Source organism: Populus nigra, chromosome 1, assembly GCF_951802175.1.
Source record: "Populus nigra chromosome 1, ddPopNigr1.1, whole genome shotgun sequence".
NCBI lineage: Eukaryota > Viridiplantae > Streptophyta > Magnoliopsida > Malpighiales > Salicaceae > Populus > Populus nigra.
Window position 1 is genome coordinate 1,750,926 of NC_084852.1, and position 26,082 is coordinate 1,777,007.

The following is a 26,082-nucleotide window of genomic DNA, read 5'->3' on the forward strand; positions in this document are numbered from 1 at the left end:
TTAATTTTAGATTTGTAAAAAAAAATACAACTTGTATAAATTAATTTTATGATCTTGGATAGCAAATAAAAAGAAAAATGGATTTCACCTTAATGTACAAAAAAGATTACATGATTATGATAATCATCATGCTAAAAAAACAAACAAATAAATAAATAAAGACAGAAAGCGACAAAGTCCATGCATAGCTGCTTCAAAAGAGTATAGGAATACAAGTTCTAACGCGTTGGAGTAATCTTGCTTTAATTAATTTTTTTTTTATTGAATAATTGAACCTCATATGAAAGTTCCTGTCTAGATGCTATACAATCTACAAGAAAATTTTATTTAAGAAATACAGTTGGTCTCCAAATTTTGTTTTCTTGAGCTGGAGCAAGCAAAGAAGCAGCGGCAGCCAAGCCATTTTCATGGATCTTCAAGCAAGCATTGTTATCATCATTTCTTTCCTGATTTTTGCCTTCTCTCAAGCTCAAGACTTGCAACCTTTCCACCAAGAATATGGTCCATTTAACGAAACTTACTATGGCATCTTTGAAGTAGAAGAACCCGCCACAATCAGCAACAGTGCCCTTCAGATTACTCCTGATTCTATCAATGGCAACTTCACTCTTGCGAACAGGTCCGGCAGGGTAATGCTCAATAAGTCCTTTACCCTCTGGGAAGATGATGAGGTTGGCGGCGCAAGGGTGGCTTCTTTCAATAGTTCTTTTCTTATTAACATCTTTCGGCTTAACAACTCCATACCTGGAGAAGGGTTTGCCTTTCTCATAGCTCCGGACCTTGAGCTCCCGGAGAATAGTAACGGGCAGTATCTTGGTCTGACCAACTCGACTACTGACAACAATCCCTCCAATGGCATAGTTGCCATTGAGCTTGATACTGTTAAGCAGGAATTTGATCCTGATGATAACCACATGGGCCTTAATATCCACAGTGTCATTTCTCGAAAAACCGTTCCCCTTGTCAACTTGGGCATTGAAATTGCCCCTGTGGGAGGCAGGAATCATATCGTTTGGGTTCATTATTATGGGAACAGTAAAAGAATGGAAGTGTACATGGTGGAGGAAGGAAAAGGCAAGCCTGCCACGCCGACTCTCGCCGCAGAACTTAACCTCAAGGAACATGTCACACAGAAATCTTACTTCGGTTTTGCTGCATCCACAGGCAGCAATTTCCAACTCAATTGTGTCCTCAAGTGGAACCTGACAGTAGAGATGCTATCTGATCCGGTTGTAAATGGTAGTGGTAGAGATAACAAGAAGCTGATAAAGATCTGTGTAGGAATTGGGGTTGCTCTATTTTCATTCCTGCTGATAGGGGTAGGAAGTTTGGTCTACTATCTCCACAAGAAGAGGGCAGCATCGGACCCTAAGCTGTTACGTGCCCTTCAGAGCTTGCCCGGAATGCCGAGGGAGTTCCCGTTCAAGGATCTGAAGAAGGCAACCAGCAATTTCGATGAGAAGCATAAGCTTGGTCAAGGTGGATTTGGTGTGGTCTACAAAGGTGTGCTGCCAAAAGAAAACATCCAAGTTGCTGTCAAAAAGTTCTCTAGAGACAACATCAAGGGTCAGGATGATTTCCTGTCTGAGCTTACTGTCATTAACCGTCTCCGCCATAAACATCTAGTCCGGTTACTCGGTAACTTTTCTTCTCTCTTGCTATATCTCACATCTACCTCTCTTTGTTTCTCCATTTACGTTTTACCACATGTCCATACAAGTCTAGATCGTATCATTTTCTTTGTCCTGGTGAACATTTTTTTACATCTTGAAAGTGAAAATACTCAATTGCTTTGAAAATATAGCTTGATATTGAGAATACCAAAAAGGGTTTGCGAATTACAAGGTTCTCACTGTAGCCAAGTTCCAAGAAGGAATCTTAGCACATGTCTGGTCCAAAATGTTGTCTTACAACTTGGCATGTGCCTGTTTTGGAACTGTTCAAATTTCGCAACAACCTTTTTTTGAACATTAATTTTGTATGTTAGGTAGGCCTACAATTGTTGATTTCATCACAGAAGTGTAGCAATAGGGCTGTTGGTAAATCTTTTGATGAAACTCGGTAGAAACTCGTGATGGTTGTTGGCAGATCATTCTCCTTGTAATTTACCTTTGCTGTTTTTGTTTTGATCATCTGTAACTTTTAATTATTGGTTTCTTTTCTTTTCTTTTCTTTTTAAATTCATTTCACGTTCATTTTTTCAAGTGGATCACTCTTTTGAAAAGAAAAGGCTGTCAATAGCTATATTTAATTTAATCATGCTGCTAAAATCTTAAGAAATGCTCGTGTGAACATGATTTGGCATCCTTTTTTGGAGTAAGAGTGAAAAAAAAAACCCGAAGATTTTGCTTTCAAAGAGTCTAAAATGTAGAGCTACATAACTGGAATTTGGAAATTTGAAAGGACCAACCACCCACATTGCCACATCCATGACCAAGTAAATGGTTGTGTGCGTGTCACTTTCATGGGTTGCATAGCCAATTTGGCTCTAAATCTTCAATGCAACAGTCTTACTGCTCAATCCAGTATAATGTGGATCTTAATTAAAATGGTTTCTGATAATAATCTTGAAATTCATTAACTAGGCTGGTGCCACAAGAATGGGATGTTGCTTCTAGTGTATGACTACATGCCAAACGGGAGTTTGGACAATCACCTATTCCATGAAGATGAGGAGAATACCATCCTAGGGTGGAACTTAAGGTACAAGATCATATCAGGTGTAGCATCAGCTCTGCACTACCTCCATAAGGAATATGATCAGACAGTGGTGCATCGCGACCTCAAGGCTAGTAATATCATGCTGGATTCTGAGTTCAATGCTCGATTAGGTGACTTCGGTCTGGCTCGTGCATTGGAGAATGAGAAGACATCCTATGCTGAGCTAGAGGGAGTGCCCGGAACCTTGGGCTACATCGCACCAGAATGCTTCCACACTGGCAAGGCCACCCCCGAGTCTGATGTCTATGGCTTCGGTGCAGTAGTTCTAGAGGTAGTGTGCGGTCAGCGTCCATGGACCAAGATTGGAGGATTCCAATTCTTGGTGGACTGGGTCTGGTCACTACATCGCGAAGGGCGTATACTAGAAGCTGTGGACGAAAGGCTGAACAATGACTATGTTGCTGAGGAAGCACAGAGGCTGCTGCTACTCGGACTAGCATGTTCCCATCCGATAGCAAACGAAAGGCCTAAAACACAGGCCATCTTTCAAATAGTATCCGGGTCAGTGCCAGCGCCGCGCGTCCCTCCTTTCAAGCCAGCATTCGTATGGCCAGCATACGACGGCAGCATGGACTTCGACGCTAGTTCAGCTGGGACAACTCCCATTACATCTGGTTGGACCCCTCAATACATCAGCAGGGAAAGTGAAGGAAACACGGACTCTCCTGTGAGTCCTGTCTAGAAGCTGCAAAGTACCATTTCTAAATCATCCTTTTATTTCTTCTTCCTCCTCTTTTCTCTTAACATTTCTTGGCAACAAAAGGGAAGCATCTAAGATTTCAATACTGCAATTACTTGTTCTTTTTGCCTCTTTCAATTTGATTGACCCCCCCTTTTTTTTTGTCATTGTTGGAAGGGGAGACCGAGTAATTGTGTAAAAAAAAAAAAATCCACAGAATTGTAAGAGTTTTCTTCCTTATTTCCACCAATATTTTGTGGATAATCAAGCAACACTGGATTTGCCCTTTTCCTCTCTTTGTTTCAATTAACCAACAGAGATCCAAATTCATTGACCCTCACAATTCAATGTTTGAACAGTTAAGTTGTACTAATTCAACACCATTTAGGAACGTGGTTCTAACAGCGTTTTATTAAAATTTAATTTTTTTTGTTAAAAATTAATTTTATTTTTTGATGTTTTGAATTATTTTGATGTGCTGATTTTAAAAATAATTTTAAAATAAAAAAATATTATTTTAATATATTTTAACATGAAAAATAACCACAACTATTATCTAAATAAACACGAGCCTGACCCTCAAAAATCACATATGAAAAAGAAAATCAAGCCAATGCATCCAAACCACAAAGTCAAGGATGATAAGACACGAGTTTTAACCGATTGATAAATTTGAATTTTTAATTGGATCAAGTCAGATTTTACGGCTATACAATTATGTGAAAGAATAATGTGATTTTTTTAATAAATCATTATGAATTTATTGATTGAATTTTTTCAAAACATTTGGGATTGATGCAGATATACCTCCGAAATTATAATCCAGGCTGACCCTGAGTGTTGGACACTTGATTGCTTTGACTTTGTGTTCTGGTTTGGATGCTTTGGCTTAATTTTCTTTTCCTTCACGTGATCTTCAATGACTTTGTGTTCTGGTTTGGATGCTTTGGCTTTAAGGGTCAGACTTTGACTGTTCAAACATTGAACCGTGAGATTCAATGACTTTGGATCTCTGTTGGTTAATCGAAAGAAAGAGAGGAAAGGGGCAAATCCAATGTTGCTTTGATATTATCCACAAAATTAAATTGTTTTTTCCCCCATAATTACTCGCTCTCCCCTTCCAACAATGACAAAAAAAGGGGTTAAATCAGATTGAAAGAGGCAAAAAGAACAAGTAATTTGCCGTGAAAGCATGCAGGGAAGTAGAGAGAAAGTCAGAAGGCAATGCAGACTATTTGCATCAGTTACAGTATACTGGGAACTGATAGTTTCTTACAACAAGATCACTTACTATGAATAAAACCAGAACTCAATCAAACTCATAGATGAACATGATCTTTGTCCTTAGTTGTCAGTTATTATTCTCAAATTCATGTTAACTTGTCTTTCATTCAAGATTTTGTATTGAGTTTTATATGTTTTTAAAGTCGAGTCAAACACAAATATCAATATAATAAAATAGGATGAGCGTGAATGGTGAGTCATATTCATATAGTTTTCTAAGCACCACCTTCCTTTTTTAATTTGCGGCTCGCTTGGCTAACGTATGACGCTGACATCGTGAAGGTTGCGGGTTCAAGGGTTTTTGCTGGCAATATTTTCTTTCATGAAATGACTCTTTTTAAAAAAAACAAAAAACAAAAAACAAAAATAGCAAGATGTGTAGGCCTCCTCAAGCTCATGAGTCTAATTTATTTTTATTATTTAATATAAAATTAATTATAAATTAATATTTATATTTTTTATTATATAATAAGATAAAGAAATAATTTTAATGGTATACGAGGGTGAATATGAATTCTTAGCTGATCTTTCGCTCCCGATTAATTGGCGATTTTTCTGGGTGCTTGGCTATTAATTAAATATACTAATCGTCCATTCATCGCCGATTCTTTTCTCTCCGATTGAATCGCCGATTTTATCTAAAGATCTCCGGTTAAAATCCCAGACCCGTTTGTTTTTCGGTTATTTCACGGTCATATACCAAGTTTTCACATGCTGCCGATCAAATTTCCGATTATTTGACATCCCTCCCGATTAACTACTCCCTTCACGGATAATACTCGCCGATTTGCTGTTGATTATTTCGCAACAACCCCCACAAATTTCCGAGGTATTAACGATTATCAGTCAAAGCAGCCGATTAATTCACATAAGTAGCCAAATTTTTGCGTGCACATTTTTGCCATGATAGATGCACTTGAATTATTATGTTCAAAGCTATTCTTTTTTACTATGAGTAACTAGCAGTTTTGTTTTCAACCTTTTCCTTTCAACAATTGTGTCCATATCAAAGATCAAGTAGAATGTGGTGCTATTAATGTTGCTCTTATTAATTAATTAATTAACAAAATCATTGTTTTTTTTTCATGAATTAACCCGGTTGACTTATTTTTTTGAGATATCTTTTGTGATTGAGTTTTTCTTTTTAATTTCATCTTTAATACACGGATTAATGGAGAATTAAGTTTTATATTTTAATTTGTTTTATATGAGGTTATTTCACTCTTTGGCTAGAGTCAAGGGTTATATGGGTTGACCTGAGTTGTTTTTATTTTTTTTTAATTATTTATTTTTAATTTCATCTTTCAACATTGGATTGATTGGAAATTGAGCTTCATAAGTTATTTTGATTTACTTTTTATTGGATTATTATAATCTCATTATCCAAGTTCAACAAATTAACCTGGGTTGACTCAGGTTTTTTATCCTTTTTTATTGATTTTTTTTAAATTTCATTCTTTAACATTAAATTAATTAAGAATTAGGTTTTAATATATTTTATTTTTTTATTTTTTATGAGGTTATTACGATCTCATAACCTGAGTCGTAAATTTTACATGTTGACTTAAGTTGATCCAAATTGATCCATTATGTTTTTGTTTCAATATTTTTTTTAAAAAATGTTAGCCTTAATTTTTTTTTATTCAAATTATGTTTTTTTTTTTGTTTCTGATTGTTTAGATTGTCTTTGAATTTGTAAAATAAATCTGGCCACAACAAGTAAATCCCTACATAATTTTTTTTTCTTGAAAATATATTAACAATACCGAGATGTTTTAACCCGCATAATATAAGAACCGATAAATAATCTAGTGTCTTCTTAAGATCAACTTGCAAATGCTTCTCCAAAAACTCTTCCTCATTTCCTTAATCTGAAGATCAATGCAGTAAATGTGTTCTAAGTTGTCTAAACCAATTCTTCTCCAGAAGTTTGGTTGTTCAGACAGAGAGAAACCCAGCACATGTTGCTTAGGCTGCAATTTTCAGAGCACTTCCATGTTGAGAACTAACAAGAACATTGTATGATGTCGAAAAATACTTTCTTGTTTGTAAAATTCTTGAGATAAAATCCTCTCTCTTTTCTGTTGAAACACAGGAACATAAAAGCTTGCAAATCTATGGAGAATCAAGCATATTTGTATTACTTAGTTTGCTTGAAATCATGACATTCAGTTCAGGTAATGTATTACTTAGTTTGCTTGAAATCATGACATTCAATTCAGGTAATGTCAAAATCTAAGAGATCCCTTCTTTACCAAACTAGAAAGGTAAAGCTAGAATGATAGTCATTCCAATTTATTTTCTGTTACTGGCAAGTGCAGCAGTTCTTCAGGCTGCAAATTGCTTGCTCCTTTTTTTTTTAGGACTTGATACGTTTAAGTTCAAGGGCTTCACCAGCCTGCAATTTTGTGGTAAGTCTCAGCTTTCTGTAATCTTCATAAGTGAAAGGGACATAGAGACGAGGGTGTTCAGAGTCCACAAGTTCCGGCGGAGCTTCCACTTCCTCATTGGAAGCCAGCAGGAATGAAGCAATTGAAATCCGAATTGTAGCTTCCTTGCATTGCACTCGATGCTGCACGTTACGAAACCTCCCATTGCTCCATGCCTTTGTGACATCAACAAGCAGCAGCTTAAGAACTAAGAAGCCGATTTACTACTAATGAAAAGGTAATCAGATACAGGAACTCTATCATTACCTTAGCAATGTCTCCAAGATTGATCAGGAGGGTGCCTGGCACCGGATCAACAGCTACATACACACCAGACGGGTTCATCACTTCAAGCCCTCCAACATTTTTATCATCTTGAAGGATAGTCAGGAACCCAGAATCTGTATGTATTTGGACTCCAGAGGAGCCTATAGTTTCAGGGGTGAAGTTGTACTTGTTGATCCTGAACTGGCAAACCCATGACTCAAAAAAATCACCACTTAACCCTAAACTTTCAGCCAACTTTCGAGCTACATCCTTGGCCACCCCATGAATTGCCTTGGCATACATCTCTATAACCTCTCTGGCAACAACAATTGCAAATAAAAAATAGAATATAATGTATAGAAATGACATTAAAGAAACAAAGTTCATTTCAGTAAGAATTTGCTGCTGAAACTCCTTGTAGCCAGGAGTTTGAAAAGATTTCTAAACATTTTAGTTCAAGATAAGAGCAATTGGCCCCTATTCAAGAGGCTACAAGATAACCCAAAAAGGAAGTGGAGCTGTCTTGTCAATACTAGCATCCAAAGTGATGTAGCACATCTCACTCCATCATAAGGGTTCAATCTACTGATTCTAAGGATTTTCTATCATAAGAGTGATTTTCAGAATGCCTTCTCCAGTAATAATGATGATAGTTCTCATTTTACCTTCCAACAGCCAATTGTTTTCAGCTTTAAGAAACTTAATGAAAATGAAGTGAAGAGTGGTACAAATTCAAGAGAAATGAAAGGAAAAATTTACCTTTGGTAAGAAGAGGCATCCAATTGGGAGCAGAAAGTTTCCACAGCCTGTGAAGACCCCATATCATAAAGTCCCAAAGCCTCGTAAAGAGGGTTGACTTGGCTTGGTGCCATGTAGCCACTCCCAGATATGACATCTAAGTTGCGCTTTTTCACATCGAAGGGCAGGTCTAACAATGATCTCACAACCCTCTTCATATCTGCCATGAGGGCCAAAGAGATATTGTGATTCACGAGCCTGAAACAGCCCCACTCTTCACATGCTCTTCTCAGTTTCTCATACTGTCCTGGAAACTCTTGCAGATCTATTGTTGGGACACCACTCTCTCCCATCTTTACTTGTGATAAGTCTATTCTTGATATATATATAAAGGCCTTCCACTCTTTAGCAAGCTGTGTTAGAACACGGCATTGACGCTTATATAAAATTAAGGATTTGCTTTGCTTAGGCAGACATCATGTGGACAGACTTCACATTTTGTTCCCGACAAGTATGAGAAGGCAAGGTAAAATGTTCATATAAAACAAAACAATGACATCTTTATGCTTGCCTTGGCATAGCAAGATGCCAAGAGCAGCTTGCAGGCTAGAGCAGGAAAGTACTGTCTTCAAAAACTTTAGTTGGAAATTAATCTTACCGTTCTGCATAAAAACCAACAAAAATGACGGTGCAAAAAGATGGAAATATAATGGAATTCATAGTACTCAAATGACAGTAAGAAAGGTGTGCTTCTCATTTAAGTTTTGGATGGGCATCAAAGCCATGCGATCAACTCGGATTATCCAAGAAAGATGAACTGAATATAAGGCAAGCGAAGTAGGTAGAAATGCAATGTACAAGACCATAACCTGTGTCTCGGTTCATCAAATTGCTCAAAAACATGCCCAAATGAATCATTTACACAGGTCGGGGGGGATATCCGGGGAGAGAATATTTTTCTTGGTCATTATTATTTTATGGTTTCTAGTTGGTTTTGGTTGGTTTTTTAATTTATTTAAAGAGTTGTAAACCTTTTAGAAATCCTGAGTTATTTATATAATAATAAAAATATGAATTATAGTTTTATGTGACAATCTCATTCGGCTTCAATTTCATCTTTTTAGTTTGTTATTTTCTAGTATGTTGTTTTTGCTTGTATTAGTTAGTATCGCAACACAACGATTCTAGTGTTTATTTGCTTGTTGTGTGTTGGAATAATCATAGCTAAAAGAGGTGGCAATATAGGATGTGCTTATGTATGAGGGGATGAGGAGATTCCCTCTCATGAAAAAAACGTTCAAAAACTGGTGATAGAAGACATGTAGAGACAAATTGCAGAATTTAAAAGAGGTGTTCATGAGTTGGTAATGGATGATATATATAGACAAATTGCAACATTAAATTGTTAGATGACAAAGGTGAGGAACCCTGGTGATTGTGATTGTGAGAAGAGTAATATTGGATCCATAGTTAATTTTGAGAACCTGTTTCAAAGACATGACGAACCAGATAGGAGGCTCACGCTACACCGTGGGCTAGTCTAATTTTTTTTTTTTGACATGGGAAAAAAAGATGTTATAGCGCACAAGCATTCCTAAAAAAGAAAAAAAAATCAAGACTTAAGTTATTAACTTGACTGAGTTTAACAAACTTGAATGATATCAATAAAACAAAATACAATGATAATAAACAAATTGATAAAAAAAAATTATGAAGCTCTATTATCAAATAATTCAATATTAAAGGGAGAAACTAAAAAAATAAAAAGCAAAGAAAAAAATTTCAGTCAACCCGGGTTAACTCGTTAACCTTGTGATCCTGGGCATAGGATTGAGATAACCTCGTAGAAAGGAAAGAGAAAAAAAAAAGAAAGCATAAAGATCAATTCCCAATAAATCCAATGTTGGAGGAAGAAAATGTTGAAGATTCTAGTAGAATTAAGATTGATTGGACCTGATTTATAGGATGTAAAAACAAAAAGTCAGATATCTTTTTCTATAGAAATAAGATTTGTTAGTAATGTCTATTTATGTGTAGTTAATAGCAATTATGGAACTGTTCTAAAATAGACTTATAGATGTTGTAAATAAGTCCATTGTATTTCTATTGTAGTAAATGAGAAACAGGAAGACAAGAATTCTCCATATTGTATCAGAGTCAAGATCAAAGCTCTAAAAACATACTTCATTTTCCTACCCTACCCTGCCATTTCTTGTTGTCTAACCTAGTAAACTTGTTTAGTTCTTAATCATGTCTGAAAACACCATAAAAGAAACCCAAATCAGCCAAACATCAAGAGAACTCCAGAATTTACAATTGTCCTATCGGCTGAATGGAATAAACTATTTGAAGTGGTTATAAATAGTGAAAACTTTTCTGAAAGAGAAGGGAAAGATCAATCATTTGATTGACAGTCCTTCTAATCCAAAAGAACTAAAGTTCACACTTTAAGATGAAGAAGACTCCATGATTATATTGTGGCTATAAAACTATGATGTCAGAGGTTTGTGGTCCTTACATGTTCCTAGCCACAACAAAGGATATTTGGGAAGTAGTGATAAAAACTTATTCCAAAGTGAAGGATGTTACGTTAATATATGAGATTAAGATGAAGATCTCAGTGCCAAACAAGGTACTATAATGGTTATTGAATATTACAATACTATGAAAGGTCTCTGGTTGGAATTAGATTATTATCAAGATTTTAAGATGCAGTACAGTGAATATGCTATAATTCTAAAGAATTATGTGGAAAGAGAGTGCATCTTTAAATTTCTTGCAAGACTCAATATAGAGTTTGACCAAGTGTGAGTCTAAATACTTCGAAAAGGGTCAGCTATGACGATAACCAATAGCAAGAATCAAAGTGATGCCATGAATATTGCAGAAATGGTAAAGAATAAAAGGGAAAAAAAACCTCTAAAGATGACCAGTTCTATAATAACTGCAAGAAAAAAAGCCATACAAAATAGTCCTGCTAGAAACTCCATGGAAGACCACCAAGGATAGGGCGAAATGGAGGATACAAATGGAACCAGTTAAAAGGACGGGCACATTCGACAAATTCTGAAAAGTAAGTCCGTGAATTCAACACACTAGATGTGGGAGGGCTCAATAAAGAATAGATTGAACGTCTAAGAACCTTACTCAACTCGATGGAGAAACCATCTGGGTCATGCTTTTTAGCTCAAATGGTAAATTTTTAATTTCTCATGTTTTTAGTGCCTCAAATAAAGGTTATTCTAGCACCTGGGTCATTGACTTGGGTGCAACAGACCACATGACCTATTGTGCATGTTCTTTGATATCTTACCAACCTTGTCCTAACAGTAAGAAAATCACAGTGGTTGATGAATCTTTAACCACAATTCAGGCCAAGGAACATCTCTCTTAGTCCCTCACTCTCTCTTAAAAAAATGTTACATGTTCCTAATCTTGATGCCAATTTGTTATCTATCCATAAAATAATCAAGGATCTAATTTGTAGTGCAACTTTCTTTCTTGTTCACTTCATATTTCAAGACCTAGCTATGGGAAGGATGATTGGGCAAGCTAAAGTCAAGGATGGGTTGTACGTACTTCGAATGCAAAGCAGCAATAGTAACACTTTTCCTTGATCCTTCATTTCAGTCAATTCTAATAAAGATGATATATGGAATCATTATCGTCGTTTAGGGTATCCCTCCTTTAAAACTCTTAAGAAAATGTTTCCAACTTTATTTAAAAATCTTGATGTTGAACAAATTCATTGTAAAATTTATGAGTTTGTAAAGCACCATAAAATATCTTTTTCTTTATGTGATTCAAGATCTTTGTCTCCATTTGCTATAATTCACTCTAATATATAAGGATCATATAAAATTCCTAATAATTTATGAGCAAAAGGATTTATAATGTTTATCGATGATTGCACCGGAATGACTTGGATTTACCTTCTTAAAAGAAAATATGATGTGAGTCATATCTTTTCAATTTTTACAAATATGATAAAAAAAAAAAATCAATTTAGGGTTAGCATTAAAGGTATTAGAACCGATAATGCTAGGGATTACTTTAATCAAATTTTATTACCATATTTCAAAAAAATAAGGGTTATTCATCAATCATCTTGTCTTAATACCCCCAACAAAATGGGTTAGTAGACAGAAAGAATAGGCATCTTCTTAAAATTACTTGAGCATTATTTTTCCAAAACCAAGTTCCAAAATTTTTTTGGGGAGAAGTTGTTTTAACTTCTACTTATTTGATAAATCGAACACTTTCAAGAGTTATTGGTTTTAAAAATCCCTTAAACTATTTGTCAAAATTCTTTCCAAAGAATAATTTTTATTCTAAAATCCCTACAAGGATTTTTAGGTGTGTCACCTATATTCACATTCATAAAAATCAATGAAGTGAACTTGATCCTAGAGCTCTCAAATGTGTTTTCATAAAAAGGATATAAATGCTATTATTCATCCTCAAAGAAAATCTCTATGTCAAGACGTCACTTTTAATGAGAAACAATCTTATTTTAATAATTCGTATCTTCAAGGGGAGGACATTTTACATAGAAGATAAGAACAAGAATAATGACTTTCATATCTTTTCATTCCAAATCCCAGCTCGGCAGCAACAACCTCCCTTCATTTCACCTTCGTTTGAATCTCCAAATCCTGTAAATGAATCTTTATAGCCCAAAACTATTGTTGTCCGACCTTTTCTGATATATAAAAGGAGGATACAGTCTGTCCAAACACTCTTGCAAGCTCAAGAATCTGAACCTAAGCAAGGTATTGAACTTTCTCATCCATCTTTATCTGGACCTGATATTAATGATCTTAATTAGTCAATTACTATTAGAAAAGGAGTAAGAGAATGCACTAAATACCCCATATATCGTATAACTAATTTTATATCCTTTAAAAATTTCTCACCATCATATAGAGTTTTTCTCTAAAAAATAAGCATCATATCTATTCCAAAAACCTTACATGAGGCTTTAGAAAATGAGAATTGAAAAATTGTCATGAGAGAAGAGATGAATGCATCAGAGAAGAATCAAGTGTGGAAAATAGTTAAGTTACCGAAAGAAAAAAACAATGGGGGTGTAAGTGGATTTATGCTTTGAAATATAAGGTTGATGGTAGCCTAGAGCAGTATAAAACTAGACTGTCGCAAAGGGATACACAAACATTTAGGATGGACTATCAAAAGACATTGGCCCCAGTTGCTAAGATGAACACCATTCAAAATTTTATTTTTTTTATTAGCTAATTTTGGATAGTGTGTCTAATAATATGATGTAAAGAATACTTTCTTACATGGAGAGTTAGAAAAAAAAAGGTTTTTATGGATCCACCACCAAGATTCAACCACTTTTGTTCTCCAAACCAGGTTTGTAGACTAAAAAAGACACTTTATAGCTTAAAACAATCACCTAGAGCCTAATTCGAAAGGTTCACAAAAGTCATGATCTCAATAGGATATCGACAAAGTTAAGGAGATCATACTCTGTTGGAGTTACTGTTTTGATTGTTTATGCATATGACATCATAATAACAGATGACGATCTTATTGAAAGGGATATATTAAGAAAAAAAACTTGCTGCATAATTCAAAATCAAAGAATTGGAAAAGCTAAAATATTTTCTTGGCATACACGTTGCACATTCAGAAAATGGAATTTTCATCTCCTAACAGAAATATATCATTGATCTTCTAAAGAAAACAAGAATGGTATACTGTAAACCATGTGAGACACCTATTAATTTAAAGCATAGGATTGATAATGATGAGAAAGGAGCCACGGTTGATCAATACCAAAGGTTAGTTGGTAAGCTAATCTACTTAGTTCGTACTCGTCTAGACGTTGCCTATGTAGTGACGTGGTGAGCCAATTCATGCACAACCCAAAAGATTCACATATGTAGACAATTTATAGACTACTCAAATATTTAAAGTCTACTCCTAACAAAAGAATTCTATACAAGTATGAGAATATGAAACTTGAATATTATACAGATGATGATTATGTTGGTGTCTTAACAGATAGAAAGTCAACTTCAAGTTATTGTACTCTATTAAGGGGAAACCTTGTGATGCGGAGAAGCAAAAAGCATAATGTTATGTCAAGATCAAATGCAGAAGCAGAGTCCAAAACAATGGCCCTTGGAAATATGAATTGTTATGGATGAAGATTACCCTAGAGGATTTAATGATCAAATAGGATGAGTCAATGAGGTTGTTCTGTGACAATGTATCTGTTATTGGAATAGCACACAATCCAGTACAACATGATAGAACTAAACACACAAACATTTTATCAAAGAAAAACTAGATAATGGATTGATTTGCACATCATATGTTTCTATTGGTGGACAACTTGTTGATATACTCACCAAAGACGTTCAAAATCCATTATTAAAAAGTATCTTGGACAAGCTGGGAATGAAAGATCTCTTACATCCAGCTTAGGGGAAGCGTTGAAGATTCTAGTAAAATTAAGATTAATTAGACCTGATTTATAGAATATAAAAATAGACAAATATCTTTTTCTATAGAAATAGGATCTAATGTATAATTAATAGCAATTATAAAACTGTCCTAAAATAGACTTATAAATGTTATATAAATACATGTATTTCTGCTAATGAGAAACAGGAAGACAGAATTCTCTATAGAAACTAGAAAAAAAAATCAATTTTAAAAAAATCTAAAAATCAACTTTAAAAAAAATATAAAAAACTCAAAATCAACTTTGTTACCCATCAAAGCCAAAACTAATCACGTAGAAGACAAACAAAAAAAATCAAAATGCTAAAAGGCCAAGCATTTAAAGAGTAAGAGACTTTTTATTAGATATTCACGAGATGAAGACAACATTTTGAACTCAAGAACAAGTTTATAAAGAGATTATTTTTCTTAATCGTTATTTTTTTCTATTTAGTTTAGGAGATTAAGAGTTTAAGCATTAACGAGTCTGAACAGAAGAAGACATTTGGATTAATGAGCTAAACTACCACCTCATATTTGTAAGTACAATCAACATAAAAGGAGCGAGTATTATTATATACAAACAATTCAGACTATACAAATCAAATCCTTTAAGCCAATTACAACCTCTTCAGCCTCAGTATGGTATTAGTTAGAGATCGTCAGAACCCATCCATAATTTAGTTAGTTAATCCCCTCAGTCATCCGCGTGGTTAAAGTTGCCAGAAAGCCAACGAAAAAATCTTGAAAACCAACGGACTCAGAAGTGAAATTTCACCTCAACGAACAAGATACTCTACATCGAATGACGACCATCTGTCTTCTCTCTCACTGGTCTTTGTTCTTGAATATCTTCAAGATCATCATCATCCCCTCTCTTACCCGCCTGTTCTTTCCAATGTGCAACCAGTTTTTTCAGCCGAGCAACCTCTTTTGACGATACATTTTTGCTTGGATCATTAACAATTGATCGAACTCTTGACGCATACCTGAAATGGCAAAATGTTGAGATACCAAGAAAGGCAAAAACAAATACATGAAACTGAAAGAGATTTGTTGAGATAACTTCTAGCCTTAACTTAATTCTATCATCTTAAAACTAACCAATACTAATCTTGAATAAGACACCAACAGTATAGATATGTTAAGAATGTTATGAAGACAGAGACATACATTAGAGAATTGTAAGACTCGTCTAAATTTGATTCGGCCGGAGATACATTCACGAACATAAGTGTCTTCGCATTACCACCCAGGGAATCACTCATTAACATTGTTAACTTGTGGTTCCTATAAGGTATGTGTTGACCACCAGAAGATAACGCGCTAATGACATCCCCGAGGGCTGAAAGTGACTTGTTGATGCTTTGAGCTTCCTTAAGTTGACTACCTGAAGAGCCTGACTTCTTTATTCTTTCTGAACCGGCAAGGTCCACAAAACTTAACTGCACATGATATCAAGATGTCACGCATGAATTAACAGCTTCAACTCCAAAATATAAACTAGAGAGGCTCGCACTTCATGCTATCACATATTTTGATGCAGCTATGACTGAGCTTATATCTTCAAATCTCACAAGCAAGAACATACGACAAGTAAATGCACATGCACATTATGTTTCTGACAGCAATCATTCAGTGCATAGAAGCATCATATAATTCAATCAAGGATTAGATGAATACCTTTCCCCTTGCTACTGACTGAGTTTGAAGGTTAGTACTTTCAATAACAATTGAAAGAATCAAATGAGACCTTGAACTTTCTTCATTCATTTGAGTCCCAGATGTATGCCGCCGATCAGATCCTCTTTGAATAATGTTTTTCAATTCTTCAAATGTAGTAATGGATACAACTGTCACATTTTCAACAGAAACCATACCCTGTATATCATATAATACGTAATAAATGAGCTCCAATAATGACAATCGAACTAGACAAGATTTGAAATAACAAATATTAGATACCAGTTTTGGGAAGTGGCAATCACCTTTGAATCTTTTTTAATATCCAATTTTAGGCGCTTCATATTTTTTGGTAATAGAAGGTCCACAAGCGTATCTTGATACAACTCCACCATATATGCCTGCATCATTTTAAAAATAGGATAAATTTTTTCATAAAATTGAATGCAATTCAAGTTGATTTAAATGCCTAAAAAGATAACAGAAACATATTGCACACGCAATGATTGAAATGCGGAGGCATCCATGCATGTATAGATAGAGACACTACAGTAAACATAGACAAGCCAGTAAACATAGACAAGCCAGCGAGGAACTCATGCCGATTATAAAAGTTTCTTATATCCTTAAATGAATGAAGTAAATAATCTAGCTAAAAATTTAGTGCCACCATGTAGAATATGAAGAAGCCGTCATCATTGTCAGAACCCAAAAATTGATGTAAAAACCAAAATACCTTTAATGAAAATGAGAATTTGTTGCTATCACGTCTTAAAATTTTAAAAAGTTCTGAAGTGGCACGTGGTGTCAGTCCAGGATTGCCTTCAGAGCCATAAACAGTAAATGTCTTCCCAGAACCAGTTTGGCCGTAGGCAAATATGCAAACATTGTAACCATCCACAGCAGACTGAACTAAATACTGCATTGCAATTGCCAGAAAGAAAGAATAAATCAAGAGTTTGTTGAAGAATTACAAACTAGTTACAAGGTTGAGGTTCCCTCCAGATTAAAAATTGAAGCAGTATACTGATAAATGAAATAACATTCAAACTCACTCGTGTATCCTCAAACACATCTTCCTGGGTAGCATTTCCATCAAACACTCGATCATATATATGCTGTTTTGCTTTATCGTCTTTCCATGGATGTTCAACTGTAAATTCATCTGTGCTTGTAAGCAGGCCTCTATCCTTTTCAGAAATCTCTTTCTCACTTAGAGGCCTTAACCGACAGAAAACCCTGATCTTGCCTTTCATATCTGAAACGCATGAAAGGAAATGGCTTCATTAGCTTTTTATGGTATCAGGACATATAGTTTTCATGTGGAAAAGGAACTTGTAATAATGTTAGAAAAAAATTGATGACGCAGAGGCCTGTGCAGTTGGTTTGTGAAGTAATGCAGCTTTGGATAAAAACTTAAGGCTACTGCCCCTCCCATGAATCTCTTTACTATATTTTATTCATTTTTCTTTCTAGCCTTTCACTTCTTTCCTCAAAGTTTTAATGACTAGTAAACCATCAATCTCTCTCTTCTTGTTTTCCCTTTACAACCATCCCTAGCAAAAACTCTCATATCAGTAAGTTACATCTTACCCTGGATCCCTAAGCAAGTTTTGACATCTTAACCCATCAAAATCTTTTGTTAATAAAGGCTGCATGACCTAATCTGATGTCACAGTATTCCTAAGAGTCAAATAATTATAATTTTAATCCTATTTGACAGTGTTCATGACAACATAAAATGCCACAGTTATTAGCTATTTACTTTACCATCCTGAAGTTCTCCTAATCAGTTGCTAGATTTTCAAAAAATCCTAGGACTGCGTTGTGAAGAGCATTTAAACTGGGAGCGACATGTTCGTGATGTGATTTTTGAATATGTTGTGGTGGGATTAGGATACTATATACAAGGCTATCCAACCTTCTATGGTATTAAAATAATGTTTCCGCAAAACTTGTTCTTCCTTGTAAAGCACTTCTAGCTCAGCAAGTTGAGATGCTTGCATCTTCAAAATGGCAGCAGTCTGCTCATTCTTTCTGTCAATGTCCTGGAAGCACGTTCCAACTTATGGATTTAGTTCAACAAATATGCCAATTCATAAAGTATTTGCATAAGGTACAAGTATAAACCAGAAATAAAGAAACTAATGCAAAAGCACATATACCTCTTTCATTTCTCTCAAATCCTCCAATTCCTTCAAATTGTTCTGCAATGAAGCTAAATCTGCATTCACAATTGCAAGAGTTGATTTGGAAGTGGCCAAATCTCGTGTGACCATTTCCAGCTTCCGTTCGAGTTCAATCACTCGAAGCTTTAAGGATTGGCGTTCCTGCTCAATGTTTTTTTCAACAACTTCCATCTGCATTATAACCAACAGTGACATTAACCATTTTGCAGCGACAAATCACCAATAGATGGTTAAAATTCAAGAATGCATCACTACCTCTTCAACTTTCCTTGCAAACCTAGAGATCTTCTGTTCAAGTAAAATTTTATCATTACCCAATCTTTGCATCCTTTCTTCTGCTGCACACAGTTCCTCATTCCGCAGTTTCAATTCATCCTGGAGCTTATGCAACACCTGTGTTATCCAGTCCAAAATGATCACTTCATCATAAAGCAAGCAATATGATTCTATTGTATTAATGAGAATTGAGTCCAGACCAGAAAAATCAGTAACAAATTAAACTCAAACCCAGAGCATATAGTTATATTTTCAGAATTCTACCTGGTTATTAGCTCCAACTAAATCATTTTTGGCATTTTTCTCTAGTGTGAGATTACTGAGGCTGGCCAACCTGGTTTCCATGCTCCTCTTTTCTGACAACACAACCTAAAACACAAAACATCAAAATTAGCAAAATAGACCAGGTGACTAAAGAAAGAACTCGTGCATCAGAGTTAATAATACTAACTTGAAAGGCTGCATCCTTTTCAGCACACAGTGACTTAAGTCTATCACGATCACACTCTACTTCTGCCAAGTTTTGCTTCGCTGATCTCAAGGAATCTTTCAAGCCCTCCAATTGCTCTTGCAATTTCACTTCTTGATTTTGCTTCTCATGCAATTCTTCCAATAACTAGAAAAGCATATTCACCTCTTAATCCTAAGTGCAATTTCAAAGACAATCGCATGCATAAAGGAAATATAAAAAACGTTTTTGTTCTCTGAAAAGGACTTGTTGACATCTTAGGGCCAAAAATTAAACATGTAAGTTGACACAAAGTTACCATGATGTAGGACAAAGAACAAGACAAGATAGACACAGCAAAAGCAAATCCTAACAAAAAGGACAGGGGCACAACAATAAATACAAAGATATTTCAGATATTACCAATTTCGCACTGCCTACATCTCTTGTCTACACTTATTTCACTTCATAATATCTTTAACATTGATAATTATTACCAAAATTAGACTTGATTTTCATGTTTGGGCTGTGTCCAAAATGACTTTATAATGCATCCAAGTTTCAGATTACACTTTTTCTGACAATATCTACGACTTGTTCCCTACATGTCCAAGACATCCAAAATGTTCTTTAGTTTCACCACCACTGTATCCCACAAATGATCATAGAATTTAAAATTTTATTTTAAAGCTTACTTGTTCAGATTTCTTCTGAGATTCTTCAATAGTTTTTGACAATTCGTTTAAACGTTTTTCGTGCACTTCTACACTGGTAGGGTTAGAATTGTTAAGAACATCTCCATTCACTGAGCCGCTAGCAACAGTCCGAGCTTTAGAATAACGACGCATCATGACATCATTTATATGTGTTTGAAGAGCAACACAAATTTCTTCTCCCTGATAAATGAAGTTTGGTTACTTAAACAAAAATACAGTTGAGAAGGTCAAGATCCAACCGTGGAGAAACAACAGGGAAGTGACAAATATATTAACCTGCTTGGTCTCAAACTGGAATATGTGCAGAACACCTGCAACTCTCATCTTGAAGAAAACAGCAGTATTGCTACTACCAAACTGCATTATGTCTCTTAATTCTGCTGAATGTAAATATTCCTTTGGAACTGGACGGAAGAAGTGAACCTGTGGACCAATGAACAAACAAACTAAGGTCCAGCAGATGCATGATCTAGAATGTGAAAAGAATTTCACCATGTAGAGAGCAGACAATTAAGAATTTATTACAGTACAAGGTTGTGATAGTTTAATCCATTAATTCAAGACTTACCCCTCGCTTGTTAATGCCCAAAATAATCCGACCAGGCAAAAGTCCAATAGGATCATCAATCTTGCGAACACTGAAGAAAACTGAATTGCCATAGGGAAGTGACCTTAATATGCGTAGAAATTGCTGTCTTGCATCATCCTTTGTCAGATTTTCCTGCATGGAAACAGGACAATATCAAAAGGAGATTCTCTATAGAATAAAGAATAGCCTCTGACAGGTAAAATGCCAACTTTTTAAAGAGTAGACTTAACAAAGAAGAGGGGCAATGGATAAGTGAAACAAGTAGTAGGATATATTGAGTGCAATAGTCATCACTTGTGTAGAATATGACACTACTTTGATTCCTTGTTGAAGATACCACCTTGGATCTATTCAATTCTCGATAAACAGAGTAATCAAAGTCAATATGAACTTGAACCCATAAGTTTTTGTTGAACTTAATTGAAAATGCACTTGTATCCACATCTGCCTACTGAGTGCCCACATCTGCCTACCACCTCTTTGACAAATATTACTTAAATGGACACAAAAGTGGAAGAAGAAATTAAACCATTAACCACATGATTTAAGAAGATTAAACTGAAATTAGAAAACAAACCGGCAAATGATGTAGAAATGAAAATATTTGTCTGGCAGACAAACTAAGAAAAAACTGTTCTGTTCAAGAAAAAGATAAGGAAAAATATACAAAGATCCAGGAAGCAAATTGTTCTAAGCAATCCTGAACTGCAAGTCATACAAGCAAGTTGTAAACATTGACTTGAAATAACAGAATTTAAAGAAAAGTACATAAAATACTTTCTTGAAAGTTACGAAGACAGAAGTTTCAGATGCTAGTTCTTACCATGGAATGGTAACGAGAAAGAATATCCAACTCCCATTCCCTCTTTCCTCGTGTAATTGCAATTTGTCTGGGTAGAAATCGCTCAAGGAGAGAAGTCCAATCACTGTGAAATGTCAGCTTCAGCATGTCAAAACTCATAGGAATAAAGAGTAACTCAAGATCAAAATCTGATCACCGTAAAGGCTTTAGGTTAAGTCACTATGACTCCAAAATGAAAGGCCAACAAACCATTGTGTATTATGAAGTTAAAATGCTAGAATTTAACTTAAATTAGACAAGGAAAAAAGGGGATAAAGAAACTACTAACATGGATGATTCTTGACTACCGAAAAATCCAATGTCAACCAATATTTGCAATGCAGACAACTGCGCAGCATCCTCCCTCCCAACAGGATAATTGCCCAATATATAGTCATGTTGCAACTGTAACAAGATAATCATGCATCAGTAAAGCAAGAAGCTAAAAACTATGCTAAACTTTAGAGATAGCATGACAATCATTCCAAACTTTCAAGTCAAAGTTGAGGCTATTCAATAATGTTTAGGAAGAGTTTACGCACCTGAACATATGATAATTGCACAAACATTGGATCTGTTACAGCTTCATCTGACTCCCGAAATAGCTTTTTCTTAAATATCAGCTTGCAGTGCAAAATTTCTCCCTTGCTTCGATCCTTGGCTGCCTTGAATTCCGATAACAAATCTCCAATATATTTGTTATCATCTAACCCAATGTACTCCTCTGCATGACAACAGGTTGCAGATTAGATGGCAATTTCAAATGAGCTTTGTCTAGGAAAACAATCAAGAAAGGCAAGGGATGCATACCATTCCCAGGATCAGATGACTTCGAACCAGAAACAACTTTACAGTATTCAAAAAGACTGAAGCTAGAAAATGCTGACAGCTTGATTAACCCAGAAAGTTCCTGAAACAAGTATGAATTACATTAATGTAAATAATGTTTCAAATCACTAAACACAAAATAAATCATTTTTAACAGGATAAGCTTAGGTGTCACCTTAGCCCGCAATGTCAATCAAGGCAACGACAATCGTAGCAAGATTTCAGCAAATAAATAAGAGCTTGTCATTCATAAACCCTTAACAACATATGTTATGCTATTCGTTTTGAGAAAGAAAGACAAAACACTGGATTAACTGGCTGAACCTCCCAGTTTGTGAGAAGCCTAGAGTTTTCTATTCTTTGTTTAACCATATTCAATCCAACTAGAACCAAACATCAAGCTCACAGGACCACTAGACCTTTCATAATCATGGAAATGGTTTTAAAATATACTTGTGGGTGTTCTCAGCTCTCTGATCAGGAAATTATATTCAATAAGCATTTCAAAGACAAAGTACAGAGAGCACTCTTCCAAAAAGGCTATCAGAACAGGTGACCATCATAAGATCAATTCTCCTTCCACCATATATAATAAGCACATCTTCCTCTGTTTGCATACATCTCTGAGAAAATTAGAATAAAAATAGCAGGTCCAGCTATAATTTATATTTTTTTCCCAGTTGAGATTGAGCCTTTTGCTTTTGTATATCTGTGCCTACCTAGAAAGAACCATAGAAGACAGAGTTGATGACTCTTTAAAATACCTCAACAGCATCGGACACTGTCGTTGCCATGTCATACGTGATTTCTTCAAAAGTTTCATCCAAAAAAAACACTATTGTTGTAAGCTTTCGACCAGTTAGAAGAGCTTCAATTTCCTCACGCCCTGGTGTTGTATGCCTAGGACCAGCTTTGACAGAACGCTTCAAAGCATTTAGTGTATTTAATGCAAGGGTTTGGACCTCAGAATCAATACTTGCACCATATGCTACATTATGGACATACTCAGATAAATATCCACCAATTTCCTTGCCAGGAGGCATAGAAGAAGCACACAAGTACATTAGCTCCCATGCTTTAATCAAATATGGCCTGCATTATGAGAATCAACAAACCTAGATAGCATCAAATAAGGAAATAACAGTATGTTGAGGAGAAACAATCATAGGCCCAAATAAAATCAAACATGTAAACTGAGCATCACTGTTTATATGTATGAGAAAGATTTGTCCATTGGACATCAGCTCAATTAATGAAAGGCCAGTTGGAATGGGTTTTAATTTCACAACTTACAAGATACTGGAAAAAAAAAAAAGAATAGAAAGTTTAATAAAAAAGCTATGCATGCCTGTCAGGGTTGTTCCTTGTTTGCTTTGAAATCTGAGCAAAAATTTCATCTCGAAGTTCTGCACGCTTCAGTGTGTGCTTGAACAATTTTCCAACTAGCTCAATCCGTTCATCTAAGCTTGCTGGAGCTCCTCGATCAGATGAATCAACTCCCATGTACTTCAAAATTATTTGGAACAGTTTAGTGGCACGGCTCACTAGGTCACTATTAATTTTAAGCACCGAAGTTGGTATAGGATCCTGCAAAAAAGCACTAACTTAGCTCTTCATGAGTTCATAAATGAGAATATACTGCAATGACACACAGCATACTTTTACCTTTTGGAAACACAGCATATCCTCGAATGTGAATTTTTCCCGAACTTGAGGACCTACAGATTTTTTAGAAAAGAACCCACGTTTCCCAGTGGATTGAATCTGTTTCTGCATCAATTTTAAGAATCCCTCAACCTGCATGGAACAAAACTTAAGTAGAAGTTTCACAAAAATGGAAATGACTACAATAACTAAGACTCGTTACAAACTAGTTGGGGTCAGCTGTATGTATCCTCTTGCAACATTCAATTATCACAAACCAGATCCACATAAAAATGCAAAAAGAATATTGTCCAAAAATAACAATCGCAAGTCTAATTTGGATTCAACTCATAATATCGGAGCAAGTAAACATAAATGAGAAGTAAACATAAATGAGAAGCAGATGTTCTTCCACGTATTACATTGACAGCAAAATGACTTATTTGTTTATCACCTGAAATTTATCAATCAATGGTATAGCACCAGCAAGTTCTGCCGGAATAGTCATGGAAAGGGTTGCTGGTGTACTGTGAGAACAACAATAAATACTTAGAAGTTAGATAGTGTCTTGCAAAAGAAAACATAAAGATTACTTCCTGGAAGTTCTAAAGCTATCTAGTCAGTTTTCACAAGCAATATAGAGACTATGAAGAGCGAATTATGTGTTCCTAAAAAATTGGGATGGCAAAACAAGTCAAAAACAAAACACCTGGGAGGAAATGTTTACCAAGTCCTTTCCATTTTATCATGGTAAAAACTTTTGAATAAAATCTAGAGATACAAGGTCAAAAAATTACAACGAATGGTTAAGTCTAAAGTTGTTTTCAATCCGAGTTTCATCGCATCTCAACAGTAAACAAATAATAAAAAACCAACAATGAAATTAACAAACAAGAAGCTAAGAATGGCATGGTAGACTTACGGCGTATCGAAATTGGAGCCATCGCTATCATATCCATCCCCATTTGAGAAAGAAGCAGAAGGGTGCATAGGAGTCTCTTCATTTCCATTAGTGGAGTTAAAAGAAGTCCTTCTTGATCTTATACTTTGAGCCATTAATGAATGCACATCAAGTTTCATTTCTCAAACACAAATAACCCCACGTCACATGACTATTAATCCGCTACACGAATAAACCAGTTTCTCCATGTAGCTTCCCCGGCTATATTTCCTTAATAACTGCAAAAGACAAACACTTTAAAGATCAAAACATTATCTTTAGCTAAAAGGGTATCCAAAATAACAATCCAAGAAGTCAAAAAGATTCAAAATTCAATCAAGAAACACACACCTATCAATGCAGATCCACAATACAATCTATCTAAAACAGCGACAGAAACAAAACCCAGATGGGAAATGGCAAAGAAGTGACAAGAAGTGAAAAGGAACTGAAATTTATCAATCAAGAAATGCACACGAAAAATGGGAACCAAGAAAAGGTTCTTTCCTTTTGAAGCTGACAATCAAGAAAGGAGGAAACTTTGAGAGATTAAGAGATCTGAAAGGGTGATGGCGATGGTGTATCGATGGCACTGATAGATAAAAGTGTGTAGAGAGAGAGGGAGTGGAGGGTGATAGTCACGAGAATTATATAAATGGGAGAGGAGAGGAGAGGAGAGGAGAGGAAGGGACGGCAATGAGTTGCTCCTTCTACTTCTACACTTTTTTTGTCCTTTTTCTTCTGTTCCATGGCGGAGTACATAAATTAGCCTCTTCCAAAAATTCAAATTTACAACGCCATCTAATACGATTTTAATTTTTTTTAATTTACTAAAAAACAATCTTGAATCCAGCGTGTCAATTAAAATTTACTTGGTTTAATAAAAAATTCAAATAATATTTAAAAAAAATAAGTTAAATGAATCTATCAGCTCCATGGTTTTTTTTAATCTAGAAGCAAGTTAGCTAGATCTTTAAGTGACCTATTTAATACCTATTAAAATAAAACTGAAGTAATATTGTAAAATAAATTTTAAAAATATAAATTAAGTTATTTTTTTATAAAAAATTATTAAAAAAACATGATAATGATCGAATGTTCTATTTAATAAAGAAAAAAACATTATTTTTATTTCATTTCAAAAGGTAATAATATAGTTTTTTGCACCAACAAATATTTTATTAGAAGCTCCACTTTTGAGCTTCTAATGAATTGATGAAAGAGTTAATGGTTTAACTTGGTTTTGTATAATAAAATAATTATATTTAATGCTTGGAAATGTGGTTGCACTCGCGTTTCTAAAATTTTAAATTTTTTTATTAAAAATTAATATATA

General features: G+C 35.0%; 3 protein-coding genes across 4 annotated transcripts; 1 reads left to right on the forward strand and 2 right to left on the reverse strand.

Annotated features, from left to right (window-relative positions):
- The first annotated feature begins 231 nt into the window (after positions 1 to 231).
- Positions 232 to 3,686, forward strand: LOC133684053 (probable L-type lectin-domain containing receptor kinase S.5). Its single transcript, XM_062106811.1, has 2 exons — positions 232 to 1,638; positions 2,586 to 3,686. The coding sequence occupies exons 1-2, from the start codon at positions 408 to 410 to the stop codon at positions 3,401 to 3,403; spliced, it is 2,049 nt and encodes a 682-aa protein (XP_061962795.1). The 5' UTR covers positions 232 to 407; the 3' UTR covers positions 3,404 to 3,686.
- A 3,114-nt stretch (positions 3,687 to 6,800) lies between these two features.
- LOC133698426 (2-oxoglutarate-dependent dioxygenase DAO-like) lies at positions 6,801 to 8,675 on the reverse strand. Its single transcript, XM_062121340.1, has 3 exons — positions 8,140 to 8,675; positions 7,381 to 7,696; positions 6,801 to 7,289 (listed from the first exon to the last, which is right to left on the reverse strand). Exons 1-3 carry the CDS (start codon positions 8,469 to 8,471, stop codon positions 7,044 to 7,046), a joined length of 894 nt encoding a protein of 297 aa, XP_061977324.1. The 5' UTR covers positions 8,472 to 8,675; the 3' UTR covers positions 6,801 to 7,043.
- A 6,405-nt stretch (positions 8,676 to 15,080) lies between these two features.
- LOC133705276 (kinesin-like protein KIN-14E) lies at positions 15,081 to 25,496 on the reverse strand. Of its 2 annotated transcripts, XM_062130418.1 has the most exons (24): positions 25,098 to 25,496; positions 24,729 to 24,985; positions 24,261 to 24,333; positions 23,828 to 23,959; positions 23,511 to 23,749; positions 22,927 to 23,254; positions 22,145 to 22,244; positions 21,877 to 22,058; positions 21,624 to 21,739; positions 21,317 to 21,419; positions 20,473 to 20,625; positions 20,181 to 20,327; positions 19,884 to 20,084; positions 19,192 to 19,356; positions 19,005 to 19,109; positions 18,720 to 18,857; positions 18,441 to 18,635; positions 18,197 to 18,323; positions 17,331 to 17,533; positions 17,012 to 17,194; positions 16,581 to 16,676; positions 16,276 to 16,473; positions 15,766 to 16,037; positions 15,081 to 15,581 (listed from the first exon to the last, which is right to left on the reverse strand). In XM_062130418.1, exons 2-24 carry the CDS (start codon positions 24,884 to 24,886, stop codon positions 15,389 to 15,391), a joined length of 3,807 nt encoding a protein of 1,268 aa, XP_061986402.1. In that variant the 5' UTR covers positions 24,887 to 24,985; positions 25,098 to 25,496; the 3' UTR covers positions 15,081 to 15,388. The 2 variants fall into 2 exon arrangements, with proteins under 2 accessions (XP_061986402.1, XP_061986408.1); XM_062130424.1 differs by lacking the exon at positions 24,261 to 24,333 and having other exon boundaries at positions 25,098 to 25,495.
- Positions 25,497 to 26,082: the final 586 nt, after the last annotated feature.